We start from the raw sequence: 14,873 nt of genomic DNA, 5'->3' as shown, positions 1-14,873 counted from the left end.
CTACAGTGCCAGCCGTGGGCTGTGCTCGTGGAACATCCAGGGAGGGGCTGCACCAGAGTGACCACATCGCTGTCATTTTTAACACATTTCGCCATTCAGAGCTCTAGAATCCATTATGATTTTATTACCCAAGAGTTAACCAATGATACTTGTGCAAACAATGGAACCCCTCTTCCATTATGAGGATAGTTACACCAGGCCTTGATTTCTGTTGTCTCTAATTTTTCTCACTGTGGCTGATCTGTTTTCTCTATTAATTTGGAGTTTGTTAAAGCAACAGGTTCTTACAGCGTTGTAGTCTTGAACAACGTTCAAATGTTGATTATTTATAGCTTGAAATTTATTTTTCATTTAACTGTTGCAAGTAGGTTTCCCACGTGGCGCGAAGTACTGAGAAGCCCTTATGTTTGTGACTTTAAACATTTTTTTTTTAACAATTTGCTTTACGTTGCACAGACAAAAATAGGTCTTATGGCGACAATGGGATAGGAAAGGGCTAGGTGTAGGAAGGAAGTGGCCATGGCCTTAATTAAGATAAGCCCGCAAATTTGCCTGGTGTGAAAATGGGAAAACATGGAAAACTATCTTCACGGCTGCCGACATCGGGGTTCAAACCCACTATCTCCCGGATGCAAGCTCACAGCTGTGCAACCCTAAACCCACGGCCACTCGCCCAGTATGTTTGTGACTTGCATAAAACATGTTATTTGGTGTGGTGTGTCACTCGGAAATTGAATTTCTTTTACAGAACCCTTGATGCTGTTATCCGTTTTAATGAAGCATTTCTTAGGAATTTTGTCGATGGGAGCTGATTGGAAAGGATGTATTAATGTGATCCCGATGAACTGGTTAATGACTGTTCATTTCAGTTGTGGCTGTAATAGATCTAGAAGAGTGTTGTAAAACAGTGGGAAAATTTAAAAACTCAAAAGCTGACTTATCGTAATGTGTTTTGCTTGTAGACCCATGATAAGAAGGTTGGGGCATAAGTTATGACAACTATTTTTTTCACACAAATGCATGGTTTACTGGATAAATGGAAATATACAAATGAGAGCGGGGAGTGTGAGGTACTGTGGAATGTATGAATGATGCTAAGTAGGTTTACCAGGTGTAGAATATAAAGCAAGGAAACTGTCGGCTAGGATATCCTTGTGCTACATAATGTTAATTCACAGAGAGTACAATAACCTTTATGGTAAGCCTGCAAACTAGTCCCCTAGATTGTCCGCAACATATTGCCAGTGATGTGAGAAATATCGGATACCAGTCGCCTCACCATGTGTGCAGTCTCTCGTTTCACAGTATTGGCAATGTCCTCTCATGTTTTAAATCACATCCATCCGTCCGTCCGTCCGTCCGTCCGTCCATGTAGGGCTATGAGTTACTACTGATCTGCATTAAGGCAGTCGCCCAGATGGCAGATTCCCTATCTCCTGTTTTCCTAGCCTTTTCTCATCTCCTTCCTCCTAAGTCTTCCCAGCCCAAACTTTGCAGAAATCACCCAGAACAAATTGAGCTGCATTTCTTTGGATTTTTTCCAGTTCTTGAATCAAGTAATCCTGGTGAGGGTCCCATACACTGGAACCATACTCTAGTTGGGGTCTTACCAGAGACTTACATGCCCTCTCCTTTACATCCTTACTACAACCCCTAAATACCCTTATAACCATGTGTAGAGATCTGTACCTTTTATTTACAATCCCAATTATGTGATTACCCCAATGAAGATTGTTCCTTATATTAACACCTAGGTACTTCCCAAAAGGAACTTCCACCCCATCAACGCTGTAATTAAAACTGAGAGGTCTTTTCCTATTTGAGAAACTCACAATATGACTTTTAACCACATTTATCATCATACCATTGCCTACTGTCTATCTAACAACATTATTGAGGTCATTTTGCAGAAACTCACAATCTTGTAACTTATTCATTACTCTATACATAATATAATTTTCAAAAAGCCTTATCTCCGATTCCACTTCTTCACTCATATCATTTTTATATGTAAGAAAATATAAAGGTCCAATAATACTGCCTTGAGGAATTCCCCTCTTAATTATTACAGGGTCAGATAAAGCTTCACCTACTCTAATTCTAATTCTCTGAGTTCTGTTTTCTAGAAAAATAGCCACCCATTCAGTCACTCTTTCATCTAGTCCAGTTGCACTCATTTCTTTCCAGTAGTCTCCCATGATCTACCCTAGCAGATGCCTTAGATAGGTCAAGCGTGATACAGCCCTTTTGACCTCCTGAATCCAAGATATCTGCTATACCTTGCTGGAATCTTACAAGTTTACAAGTTGAGCTTCAGTGGAATAACCTTTCCTGAACTTGAACTGCCTTCTATCAAACCAGTTATTAATTTTGCAAACATGTTTAATATAATCAGAAAGAATGTTTTCCCAGAGCTTACAAGCAGTGCATGTCAAACTGACTGGTCTGTAATTTTCAGCCTTATGTCTGAAATCCCCCATGCAATGGTTCATTCACTTTTGGGATGAGGTCGAAATTGCACAGAAAGAGGTCTGGATAGTGTGGTGGGTGTTCCATTACTTCCCACCCCGAGCAGTGAAGTTGCCTCCATACAGCCTCTGCTGCATGCCATCTGGCATTGTCATGAAGAAGGATGACACTGTTGAGAAGGGCATTTTTTCCTAATGGTACGACTTAACTGTCACTGCAGGAAGATTCTGTAATGCGTTGCTTTCTGCGTTGTACCATGTGGAACAATGCAACACACTCTGGTTCATTTGCCTTGGCCAAAAATTCATTTATCACATCCATTCCACGCGAAGCTTGGCTCACTACTGCAGTGCCATCACCCTGTGCGTGGTACCTGTCCAACACATCGCAATCTCATGCTGTGACCATGTTCTATGCGTGTCGTGATTTTACAGGGCAAATGACCACTGTATGCCAACACCGTGCAAATTTGAGGGGAAAAATTATTTGCCATAAGTTATGCCCCAACCATCATATGTTCTATAAAATAACCTTGCTTTGTTTTGTTTTTTCCAGGTGATGCCTTTCTTGAGGTCATTCTGCGTATTCGCATCAGTTGGTATTTTATGCCTTTATGTATTTGAGATATTCTTTTTTGTCAGCTGCTTGGCAGTTGATGAGAGGAGGATTCTTGACAATAGAGACTGTTTCTTTATACGCCACAATGACTGGACACCAAATGAATGCAGCCAAAGAAATATTCAGCAAGTAATTTTTACAAAATACGTTGCTCCAACCATGATGAAAACACCCGTCAAGGTAATTGAAAATATATCCTGTAGAATGTGCAGTGCCAGTATTATGCTTCGATCTAATGAACCCTGAATTCATTTCAAAATATAACTGACATTTGATTCTCATCAGAAGAAAACAACAGTTATCTCCATCAATCCAAGCATGACATTCATCCATCTGTCCACAAACAGATCTGTGTTTGAATGATCGCAAATCTGAACAGAAAATCTGCAGGTGAATGTGATTTTTGTCTGAACATTTCTGTCCTCCATTAACCCAAAAACACAAATCCTACTTTTAATAGTATATAAATACAAAACCTCATAATATACAACTGCAATTTCCATTTTTTTTTTTTTTTTTTTTGCTAGTGGCTTTGCTAGTGCACTGACACAGATAGGTGTTATGGCGACGATGGTGTAGGAAAGGGGCCTAGGAGTTGGAAGGAAGCGGCCATGGCCTTAATTAACTACAGGAAGTAATTTTTACAAAATACATGAAAATGGGAAACCATGGAAAACCATCTTCAGGGCTGCCGATAGTGGGATTCAAACCCACTATCTCCCGGATGCAAGCTCACAGCTGTGCGCCCTTAACCACATAGCCTACTCGCCCAGTATTTGTTATTTTGCAGCACACACATCACTATATTAAAAAAATATCAAACTGCAACAGTTTCTTCTTCAATTGAGAGTAATCTGACAGTGACTGTCATAATATTATTTATAATTTGCTACCTTCTGACACTAACTGAAACATGATGTCATTCATCTCTGCATAGTAGCGTGTTAGCCCTCTTCATGCCGCTAGGTCCTCCTTATGCTTGTGAAGGTCCACAAAAACATAGCGCTGTTTCATTCATCGGAAGCAATTTGCACACTGGTTTGCACTGTGTTCTTTGCAGTATGCCCGCGAACACTGCATGCATTGTGGCAGTCATCATTCGCCTCTTTTTAGATGGACAAATGTGGCAAATTGTCCTCTTCATGCCGCTGGATCCAGCTTTCACTTAACTCCTAAAACTCCCTGAATCATTATCCAGAAATCAGACTGCAAGCTCGAGATTTCAAATCTTTTCTCCATCAACGGTCTTGTAAGTGCTTCACTCAGCTGGATAAGAAAGTCTGTTCGTGCCATTGGCTTTTGTTTCTATTGATAAATGTTGTGACAGTATATAACCAAAGCATTCAGAAAACCTATATTCAACATGCCATAGAGTATGCAAAGAGGCTAGTGTCTGGTTTTATGACCAAATTTGTGGTTGTGACACATTTGGTCCAATGGATCAGCCCCTGATTTTATGGCATTGCAGTCCTCAGTTGCTATCTTCATTGAGAGCAGGCTGATCAGGGGTGGTTGACAATAAAACAACTACATTGTTAGCCTTAGTTTTAAAGGTAACCAGGGTTTTTTCTCGATCAAAACAAAATATGGAAGTTCCTACTTTCCTTTGTTTCGTTGCTAGAAGTTCCGGAGGAATCTCTGGCTTGTTCGTCTGTATTGTGCCTACTAAAGTCAGTTTATCATTCAGTAGATCATCAGCAAATTTCACCAAAGTAAACCAGTTGTGTACTGTGATATTTCTGTTAGAACCACGTAGTTTCTTGCTCAACTCCTTTATATAAAATTCACCTAGGGGCAACCCACCAGTATTTGTAGATTTTTCAAGATAAGGAATAGCATCTATCATATATTTTGTTTTAGTATCACACGCCATTACCAATTTGATGCCATACTTGCTAGGTTTACTTGGCAAATACATCCAAAGCGGACATCTTCCGCGAAAGCCGAGGAGCTGTTTGTCAATTGTTACGAAAGACCCTGACCTATAGGATTTTCTACAATTGTTAACCAATGCTTCCCATAGTTCCCTTATGGGCATGAAAGAATCATTCTCTTTCCTTTCCAGTCAAGTATTTTTATCATCAAAGCGCAAGCTTGCTAACAGAAATTAAAATATTTCAGAGTTCATTGTTGATTTATATCTGGGGCCACATAAATCAGAGTCAAACATTTGACGAACTGATGAGTGATTAGTTTTTAGTATAACTGACAGAACTAAATGGCCTAACAGGGCTTTCAACTCTGGAGGAGGCACAGTGTGTATGAACAGGCGATTTGTACTTATTCCTCTTCCTTTGAATTTCCTCATTAGTACAGCATACAATAGTTTCTATCATAAAGTCCGTAAGAAATAAACAGTAGGAAATTTGCGGATCACATGCTTGTTTGGCCTACGGCATGATACTTTCTTCGCAGGTTGTGTACACCAAAGGTAATTATTTATCCCTCTGAGAAACGTTTTAGATGGTATAATAATATTTGCATTTCTTGGAAAGGATTCTATAAACCCATCTTCACTGGCTTCTGAATCTATGGAGGATTTTGTATTGTTTTGTTCATTTGACTGCTCTACACACTCGTCATCAGTATCAGTTGGTACAGTACTTTCTATTTCAATATTGTCTTGTTCTTCATCAGCACACAACTCATTACCATCATTTTCCCCCTCAGTATTGTGAAGCAGTAGTGCAATTTTTACATCAAACTCTGGGTCGTTTCCTCTTAGGATACTCATCTAAAACAATTAAAATGAGGAAAAGACTAGTATTTTCACTTGTTGAGGTTATATACGTGCCTTGTTTACATATGTCACCAACATAAGTTGCATATAATTCTATACTGAATACTTACCTTCCATAACTACACCAAGTAAACTCAAAAGCTCGTAAAATTTATGACTCGATATTCAGTTTTTTACTTGTGTACAAACGGATCATGGAATAAAACTCATCACGGCAAGTTTTATGACGAGTTAGGAAGGTACTATAATGGACAGCAATGTGGTGCGCAAAAACAGTACAAATAACTCATTGTTGCCAAATCGCCGTCGTCCAAATTACGAGGTTTTGTGTTCTAGGTTTAAGATTAGGAAAAGGTAATGATCATGTAAGGAAGATGTGAGAGCTGAAGGGCTATTGAGAAGAGTAATTCAGGGGACTTGAGCCAGGGAATAATCCTTCCCACAACCATGCTTAGAATCATTGTCAACTTCTTTTTTCCTTTTCTTTCTTTCAAACTTCATGATTCAGAGTACTGTATTAGAGTGCAGATCTTAATTATTGTCTCTTGGCATTTATAAATGTATGAAAATGAAAAATGAAAACCTACAACCTGTTTTCCAGTCAATGACCGGGTCAGGGATGTAATGAATGAAGCAGATATAGGCTATTAGTATGATGGGGTCGCCACTCCCAAAGTGTTATAAATGTATATGCTTTTTAAAAATATAGAAGCCATATCTGAATAACAAAAATATGAAAATTACAAAATAATGAGTGAATTAGTAAATAAAGGTAAGGCAGTGGGATATTTATTAAATATATATAGAAATGAGTGTACCTCAAATTTTTTAAAAATGTTGGGGAAAAAAAAAACATAACTGTCAGCAAGTACAGTAAAAACTATGGAAATGTATATAGAGCTGTATTTTACAAATATGATGAAATACTAAGTTAATTATGTTCACAAAAGATTGTAGTGAGGTTAATTTTAAAGAAAATGTTTTTACCTTTGTTTAACCATTTGAGAGTAGTTCATACTTATGTAGAAAAACTGAATTCTAAGACAGGTTATAAATTAAAATATCAGGTTATTGGAGGGATGTGTGGTTGTGGTGGTAGGGATTAGTGCTCTACAAAAAAAAAAAAAAAAAAATATGTATTTTAGGTACAACATGCATTTGAAACTTTTACGGTTGTCGGAGGTGCTGAGGTGCTAGAATTTAGTCCTGCAGGAGTTCCTTTATGTGCCAGTAAATCTACCGACATGAGGCTGACGTATTTGAACACCTTCAAATACCACTAGACAGAGCCAGGATCGAATCTGCCAAGTTGGGGTCAGATTGATAGGTTTCACATACACAAATGGGATGCTGGACAAGTTATCTCTAGCTGAAGCAGTCAAAATAGCTTGCCTATTTGAGAATTTCTGAAAACTGAGATGGAAATGTAATATTGATTATAACTATAATTTCCTTTTTCTTCTTTTGTTTCAAGTATTGAGTGAGAGGTATATCAAATTTGTTTTCTCCAGCATAGCAAAGCTATTCAGTTATTTGTGATGCCCTGTAAGGGTCCAAAATAGATATACTGATTATTGTCATTGAGATGAAGTGAAGAAGTTTTACCTCAGTTGTAATATCATGTCAATCTGAATCTTTTGCGTCATTCACTTCACCTTGTTCACTGGAGGCAATTATAAGGATACTGTAATACTTTCAAATCCTGAGACTCCTTTCCATTTCCTGCCCAAAGAATTGCATTTACATATAATTTTACATAGAAATACAGTACCGTAGTTAACTTGTACTCCTAAGCCACCCTTTCTCAGGAAAGTAAACTTACAAAGTCTTCTTGCAACAATTCTTGTAGAAGAATATTCATGTTTCAAAACTTTCTATACAGTCATAATGGACTTCAATGCAAAACTAACATGTTACTAGTTCACACATGTGTAGACTGAACTGGCATGTATGTTATGTAGTTTGATGTTGCACATGAAGAAATTTTGAGATGATGGTTCAAATTTCAGAGAGTAAACATACTCCTCCCTCTCAAAGTCTGTAGAGCTGCTATACTGCAGTCAGCCTAATAAATTAAACAGCCACATTGTTCTTTCCTTTGCAAGTTCATGCATCATGTGATATTGCAAATCTGTTTTTCTTTTGGTATGGAGTGCATCAGCTCATTTCATAGTTTACCCAGTGTTAGATGTTCCATCTATATTCTGAAAATTCAACAATTAAACTCATTGTTTAGGTTAAAACTGAAAGTAAGAGGTGGTAACTTCACTGAGGATAATTAGAATATTTAGTTACATTGCACTGAAACATGCGTTGCCTAACTCTGCCATACTTTCTGATCATCACCAGCACATGCTTCCAAGAAACAGGAAGTTTATCACTGTCAACAAGGACACTGGCTATCAATTAAGTAATACATGGTCGCCAGCAATTAAAGATTTACGTAGGTAGTTCTCTTCCCAGTCCTTTCTATATTGTTATTTCGTTCATGTGTTTTCCAAATTCGTATGTTTGTCATCACCAGTTGGTTCATTCCAAGCTATGTGTTATGTGTTAATGTCATACTTTCATAATGTGTGTACACTGGTTATGCCCCCCCCCCCCCCCCTCCTTCTCACACCATCTCACTTCATCCTCTGGTTTTCTCCACATACTTTCTTTTCATTCTTCAGCTCTGTTCTATTTTATCCTGGTGTCTTTTGCTGCATTTTATTTTATTAGTTTCAATTTATTTCTTCTACCACATTCATCCCTGATTTGTCTGATGTCCTCTCTCTTACTCCTCACGCGCACACGGTGTGATGAACTTCTTTATTGGAGCTTAATGTTGTCATCTGCTCCTGCCTGGAGCGCTGTCCCAGCATAGAGCGAGCCACCTGGTGACGAACGAGCATACCACTACAGCGCCAACAGTAAAACAATCTTAAATTCAAACCCTCATTATTGTAGAAGACTTCCTTGGGAATAATCGAGATTTTCTTCTGAAGATGCGGAGCAAAGTTTTTTGTGAAACATAAAGAGTTTCACCTTGTTTTCTTGGCACAGCATAAGCACAAAAGCCTATAATCCTGTCTACAAGTTTATTTCTGTCATCACTGCTAAACTTGTTTTCTTGTGTGACTGTTTCTATTTGTGTTCTGATAATTTAGGACAAATTACAGGAAATATTGGGCAATATCTCAGTTTAGACATACAGTACCAGTGTAGCATACTTAGTTATAAGGTTGTTAAATTTCAAATTGCATATTCTTCATGTTACATACTGGAATGTGACATTCCACTTCGCTTAGTTAATTCAGTAAGATTACTACAACTGTTTTCCAGGTCAACCTCACCATTGTAAATATAATACACATTTTTTAATATCAGTGGAGTGTGTGATATTGTAAACATGGAAAACAAGCTCATTATTATCAACACTGGGTAATTTTGATTTCCTGCATCTCTGATGATAGTGTTTTTATATTTTTGACTGAGATATATTGCTTTGAGGTAAATTTTGGGGATAGAGTAAGCATTAAAATGCTATGGTTAGTCAGAAAGTTTCGGCAGAAAGTTTATGAATCAGAACATTCCTTTTGAAGATTAGAGTGTCATAATTTAAAATTGATCCAAATTATAACTACCAAATTAAGTTCCTTTTTATTTACAGTGTTGTTTGTTGTTTTTTTCTAGGTGATTATACTCCTAACTGCTGTTATTATATTTAGCATCAACGTATGGTGTACTCTTCAAGTTGAGAGGAAGTTTGATCCAATATGGTATCTGAATCAAGATTCCTATCCAATCAAGTTCAACCAGAAGTTGAACGAATATTTCCCTCAGTATGGAAAGCGTGCTGGTATTTATATGGGTATGTTATATACATATATATACAGTAGTATATTGAATGTCTTTAATTTTTTTTTTTTTGCTAGGGGCTTTACGTCGCACCGACACAGATAGGTCTTATGGCGATGATGGGATAGGAAAGGCCTAGGAGTTGGAAGGAAGCGGCCATGGCCTTAATTAAGGTACAGCCCCAGCATTTGCCTGGTGTGAAAATGGGAAACCACGGAAAACCATCTTCAGGGCTGCTGACAGTGGGATTCGAACCTACTGTCTCCCGGATGCAAGCTCACAGCCACGCGCCTCTACACGCACGGAATGTCTTTAATAATAATAATAATAATAATAATAATAATAATAATAAATAATAAATATTTATTATTATTATTATTATTATTATTATTATTATTATTATTATCATCATCTCAACTACCAAGTTGCAGACCTTCAGAAGTGGCATCATATAGGCTGCTTGCCTACCAAAATTCTGACATTGCAATCGCGCTGCTGTCCAACAATTTCTATCAGATAGATGCTGTTGCTGGATTAATTTAATTTAATTAATTTAATTTTGTCAGGTGACATGAGTGTGCTACCAGAGATTCTGAACATGTCAACAATGACATAAAGTGCCAAGATTTTTAACTGCTCTTCTAAGATCATCTGCTGTAGCTGGGATTGAACTCATGAACTTAGGATCAGGAATCAGACACACTACTGAAACAGCTTACATGTTGGAAGAAGCATTAGATAACTGTAAACAGTTGTTTAGAGAAGATTTGAGATATGTAGAACAATATTGCCCCCCTTATTGCCTGGCTAAGCCCAGCCAGTGAGAAAGAGATCCCGAGGTGTGAAAATGGGAAACCACGGAAAACCATCTTCAGGGCTGCCGACAGTGTTCCTGGCTTTCCGTTTTCTAGAGGCATTTAAGGGTAAAGGGGTTGACGACCAAGCAAAATAAAATATTTTTTTTTAACAACACACTTACATTTATTAACACAAGCATTTATAACATAAAAATATCCTTGCTCGATTTCTTACAACGAACTTTCATAATATCTCATTCTCCAGTAGCACTTTCTAACCAAATGTACTTCTTGTCCTCCAGCATTACTGTTCTGGAATGAAAATTAACAAACAAAATTAGGCCTTTACTGCCTTTAAAAATTAAATTATTTAACTGAAAGAGTCCAAAGACTTCAATAAAGATTTGTACAAAATTAGCAGACAGCTATCTCGCTTATTATTCCACAGAAAAATTTGCTAAAGGCTCCATGAATTTTTATTAATGTCAACACATGGTGAATGTTGAATTCTGATGAATCTCAGTCTTTAAAGTGTATAATACTCATCAATAACACCAGTAGAAGTTTTAGTGAAAATCAAAATTAATTCCAAAATTTTATAATTAATTTATTATTATTATTATTATTATTATTATTATTATTATTATTATTATTATTATTATTATTATTATTATTATTATTATTAATAATAATCTCTAACCTTGTAAGTGCAATATTTTACCTTGTCATCACACGATCGTGTTTTCCAACTAGTGTATCTCACTAAATAATTCCCATGGCAATTATAATTCACATTTTTAAATTATTATTCTTCAATTAATTACTATTACTCATTATCACAGAATCCAAGTTGATTATGCCATTTGTGAACATTTAATTCTTACATTTGCATAGCATTCAAAATTTAAAATTTATTTGAAAATATTTCGGAATTTAAATATAAATGTACTGGAAAATTTCTTATCCACGTGTGAGTTAATTGGAAATTAATTTACAAATCGCTTGCCTTTGCAGAAAAATAATGAGACGATCTTTCCCTTAAATCTTAATAAACATCAAATTAAATCCTAATCTAGTCTTACTTGACACTAATCTCGTTAAACTTTTCCTTAAGGTGCGCAAAATAAATCCTCATGGTGGCAAACAACATTGAACACAATCTGTGCCGTTGCCATAAATGCACGACCAGATTAAATCACATTGAACAATCAAAAGACATGGAAAATATTCATACTTATAACACACACACACACACACACACACACACACACACACACACACACACACACCACATTCATACAAGGTAACACATACTTTTTATATACATTATTTACAGCGAATCCCGCCCTTATAAATTTATTCTTTATTTTTAAGCATGGTCACATCGATAGTTTCCGGGAGGATAAGTTCGTGTAAGAAAATACTCTTTCTTCAATAGTGGCTAATGATCGAAATTCGTGATATCACTTGGGTTGAAATATTCCTCAGACAATGATGGAGATTCATCTAAATTTCCTAGAAGATTCCAATAAGATTCCGTACTCGTCACCATTACATGGGTTACAAGTCGCAAACATCGCGTTCGTGAGCCTCAATCGCATTATTATTACTCTCTACTCGTGAAATATATACGCAACATGTGCTCCACTTACAATAAATTATTGTGCTCCCAAAGACACAACAACAAGTCATTCATCAATAATAAATTCTCTAATTAATTAATTACTCAATTAACATCCTGCAGGATAGCCGTATTCCAGGCACATCATGAACTGAGCACTTTAAATCTCACATATAAGGAATCTAAGATAATTTATAGCTCACGACCATTTAATTCCATTTTTAACCCGATCTTTACTTGATTTTGTTATTATTCAAGTGATTATTATATCTATCAATCTTAATGAAATATCGTGAAATTAGATGACTCGATCCTAAAGGATATAAGTGATCTTAAAATGACACTAGGTTCGATCCTATCTCACAAACTTTACCCATAACTCCAATCCAGATTAATTTCAGTATCACAGGCAAATAAGTAAAGTTTATCGTGTGGTCAGTGATTTTTAGAGATATCTATCTCATATGCATGGGAACTCGCTCAACGACAGACTACACATCTAATCTAATAGGTTCCAATTTTCAGTCACACACATGTAACTAGACTACCATGACACCTCAAGAAATGGAAAAATGAAATATTTCTATCTACAACAAGAACTAATAGAGCTACGATTTAAAGAAGAAAGATCCTCTAGTTTTACAAAGATGAGAAAGAAAATAAATTTTTAGATGGTACTCAAGTTTTAGATGAGGTTCGATCCCAGGTTGCAGTCAGTCATTCCGGCATTTCCCCGGTCAGTCACCTTCCCTGTCCAGAAGTGCCTCATATACTTAGAAGATCATGGACACACGGCAGTACACGTCCCACGATGAAATTAAGATGCACATAATAGAGGAGTAATCCATCTTGATGTACACGGCGATCACTGGGATGAATGAAGTCACGTTCCAAAAGTGTAAGCTGTAACTAAGACGACAAATGTTAAGATATATTCACACGCAGAATTACTGAATGTTCTCCTGGAGAAATACACTTAACTTGGATCTCCTAAGTTGGAATTCACTCCATAAGAGTTGTTAATAAACTTCACTAAATGCGGCAGAACGGACGTCTGCTTGCACGGCAAAATTCTCCTTCCACATGGTTACGATGAACTGCAGAGCAGCGCAGAGTAGACCAGAGTAGAGTACAGCAGAGTAGAGTACAGCAGAGTAGAGTAGAGAACGATTTACATTGAACATGGCTTTTTATAGTCTTGGCTCGGGAGGTGTGTATTTTTTGAAGACGATCATTGGTTCACGGGGTCTCTTATAATTGGCTACGACTGTTCTCGAAGCTGGCTCGCAGTCTGGGTCGCCGCGTGTGGCAGGCTAGAAACACAGGCGCGTCACGTGATCTACCTTGCACTCAGTCGAAGATGGATCAATACATCGCCCCTCTGAATAACAGAAGAAAAACTGGTTTGGAGCTCGCTCACTGCTTCCCAAATTACAAATACAGCTCCCGGCGAACAATAAAACTTTTTATGTTAACTTGTCGCAAATATTCTAAATATTGCCAAATTTGAAGGGGACAATATAGCCTATGTTTTGCTATTAAAGCTAGGTGCTCACTCCCTTTATTACTTTAACTGCTGTTTTTACTTTGTAACATTGCTGTATTTCATACCTTAAGCACCCTCCTTCTTTTTGATGACAGTAGCTACATAGTTCTAAAACACATTATGCAATTTGTATCTAGCTTTACTTGTCAAGTGTTGTTTTTCTCTTTTCCTTCAATCTTCCAATAATATATTATTGCAGTGGTTCTCAGCCTTTTGTCATTAAGGTCACACTAGTCATTGATGTGAGATCCCATGGCACACTGACATACCGCACAAGTTGGCAATAATGCGGGCGTTTCAGTCTTGTGCATGCACACCTTGCCTTCAGCATTCAGTTGTTTGTAAGCTTGCAGTCATAACTAGTGCTAGGCAAAACAGTTGCTTTTTACATAACAGTTGTGCACAAACAACCATCTTAAAAACTGTTGCCATATAACTATTACTCCCACTGTTACAGGCAGAAATATGGGGGTACAATCACTAACAGCAATGCAAATTTATTTTACAATTTTGGTTTACATCGCACCAACTAGGGCCCGGATTTTTTAAAAATGCATATGCGCATATGCAATTGCATATTTTGACATATTTTGAGGGTTAGTGCATATTCTAGACGTAACAGCATATTCCGGTATATAATGTCTGAATTTAAGGATAATTACAAGAACTACTAAAATAAATCTGTTTTGTACATCCCTAGCTAGTTGCCTATTTTATGTGCATCTCTCGTTAGTTGGTATTTTCGACTGTCTGTGTAACGGCACTTTACTTTCACAACTGACAATGGCAACAGATAGCTTAGGTGTGGGTAGGCAGGCTGGACTTCCCTGAATTCCTTTCTCTACCACAGCAGATAATAATCTCAGGGGGCTGGGCACTTGGTCAGGACAGAAGTATCTTCAGTTCACTAGTTATGTTCCATTTTAATGCCCTGCATCTCATTTCTAAAAGTGTTAGTTTTTAAAAAATGCCTAAGGAAAAGAGCAGCAGAAGAGATTTACTAAATCAGTGGGTGTCGGGTAATAGGGACTATTCAACAGATGGTGTCATCGTGTACTGTCAAGTTTGCTCAAAGGAAGTGAAATGTGAAAAGAAATTTCAGCTTGAACAGCATTCAAAGCAACTGCACATATTAAAGCAAAGGAGGAGAAGAACAGCGCACCACAACTACTTCTTACACAGGTAAAGCCCATACATTTTCAAATGATCTTTGTAGGGCTTTCGTATGCAGCAACATTCCAT

At 37.1% G+C, this 14,873-nt stretch overlaps 1 protein-coding gene across 1 annotated transcript in view; it reads left to right on the top strand.

Moving 5' to 3' along the window:
* LOC136863784 (patched domain-containing protein 3) overlaps positions 1-14,873 on the top strand; it is a 147,015-nt gene that overhangs the window by 80,240 nt on the left and 51,902 nt on the right. The window contains exons 9-10 of the mRNA XM_068226088.1: positions 3,025-3,267; positions 9,503-9,680. Of these exons, the coding sequence (XP_068082189.1) occupies positions 3,025-3,267; positions 9,503-9,680 (421 nt within the window). The remainder of the gene's footprint in view (positions 1-3,024; positions 3,268-9,502; positions 9,681-14,873) is intronic.

This window comes from Anabrus simplex, chromosome 2 (genome assembly GCF_040414725.1).
Source record: "Anabrus simplex isolate iqAnaSimp1 chromosome 2, ASM4041472v1, whole genome shotgun sequence".
In the NCBI taxonomy this organism is placed as follows: Eukaryota; Metazoa; Arthropoda; class Insecta; order Orthoptera; family Tettigoniidae; genus Anabrus; species Anabrus simplex.
Note: the sequence above shows the minus strand (reverse complement) of the source record. Positions and strands in the feature narration are given on the sequence as shown.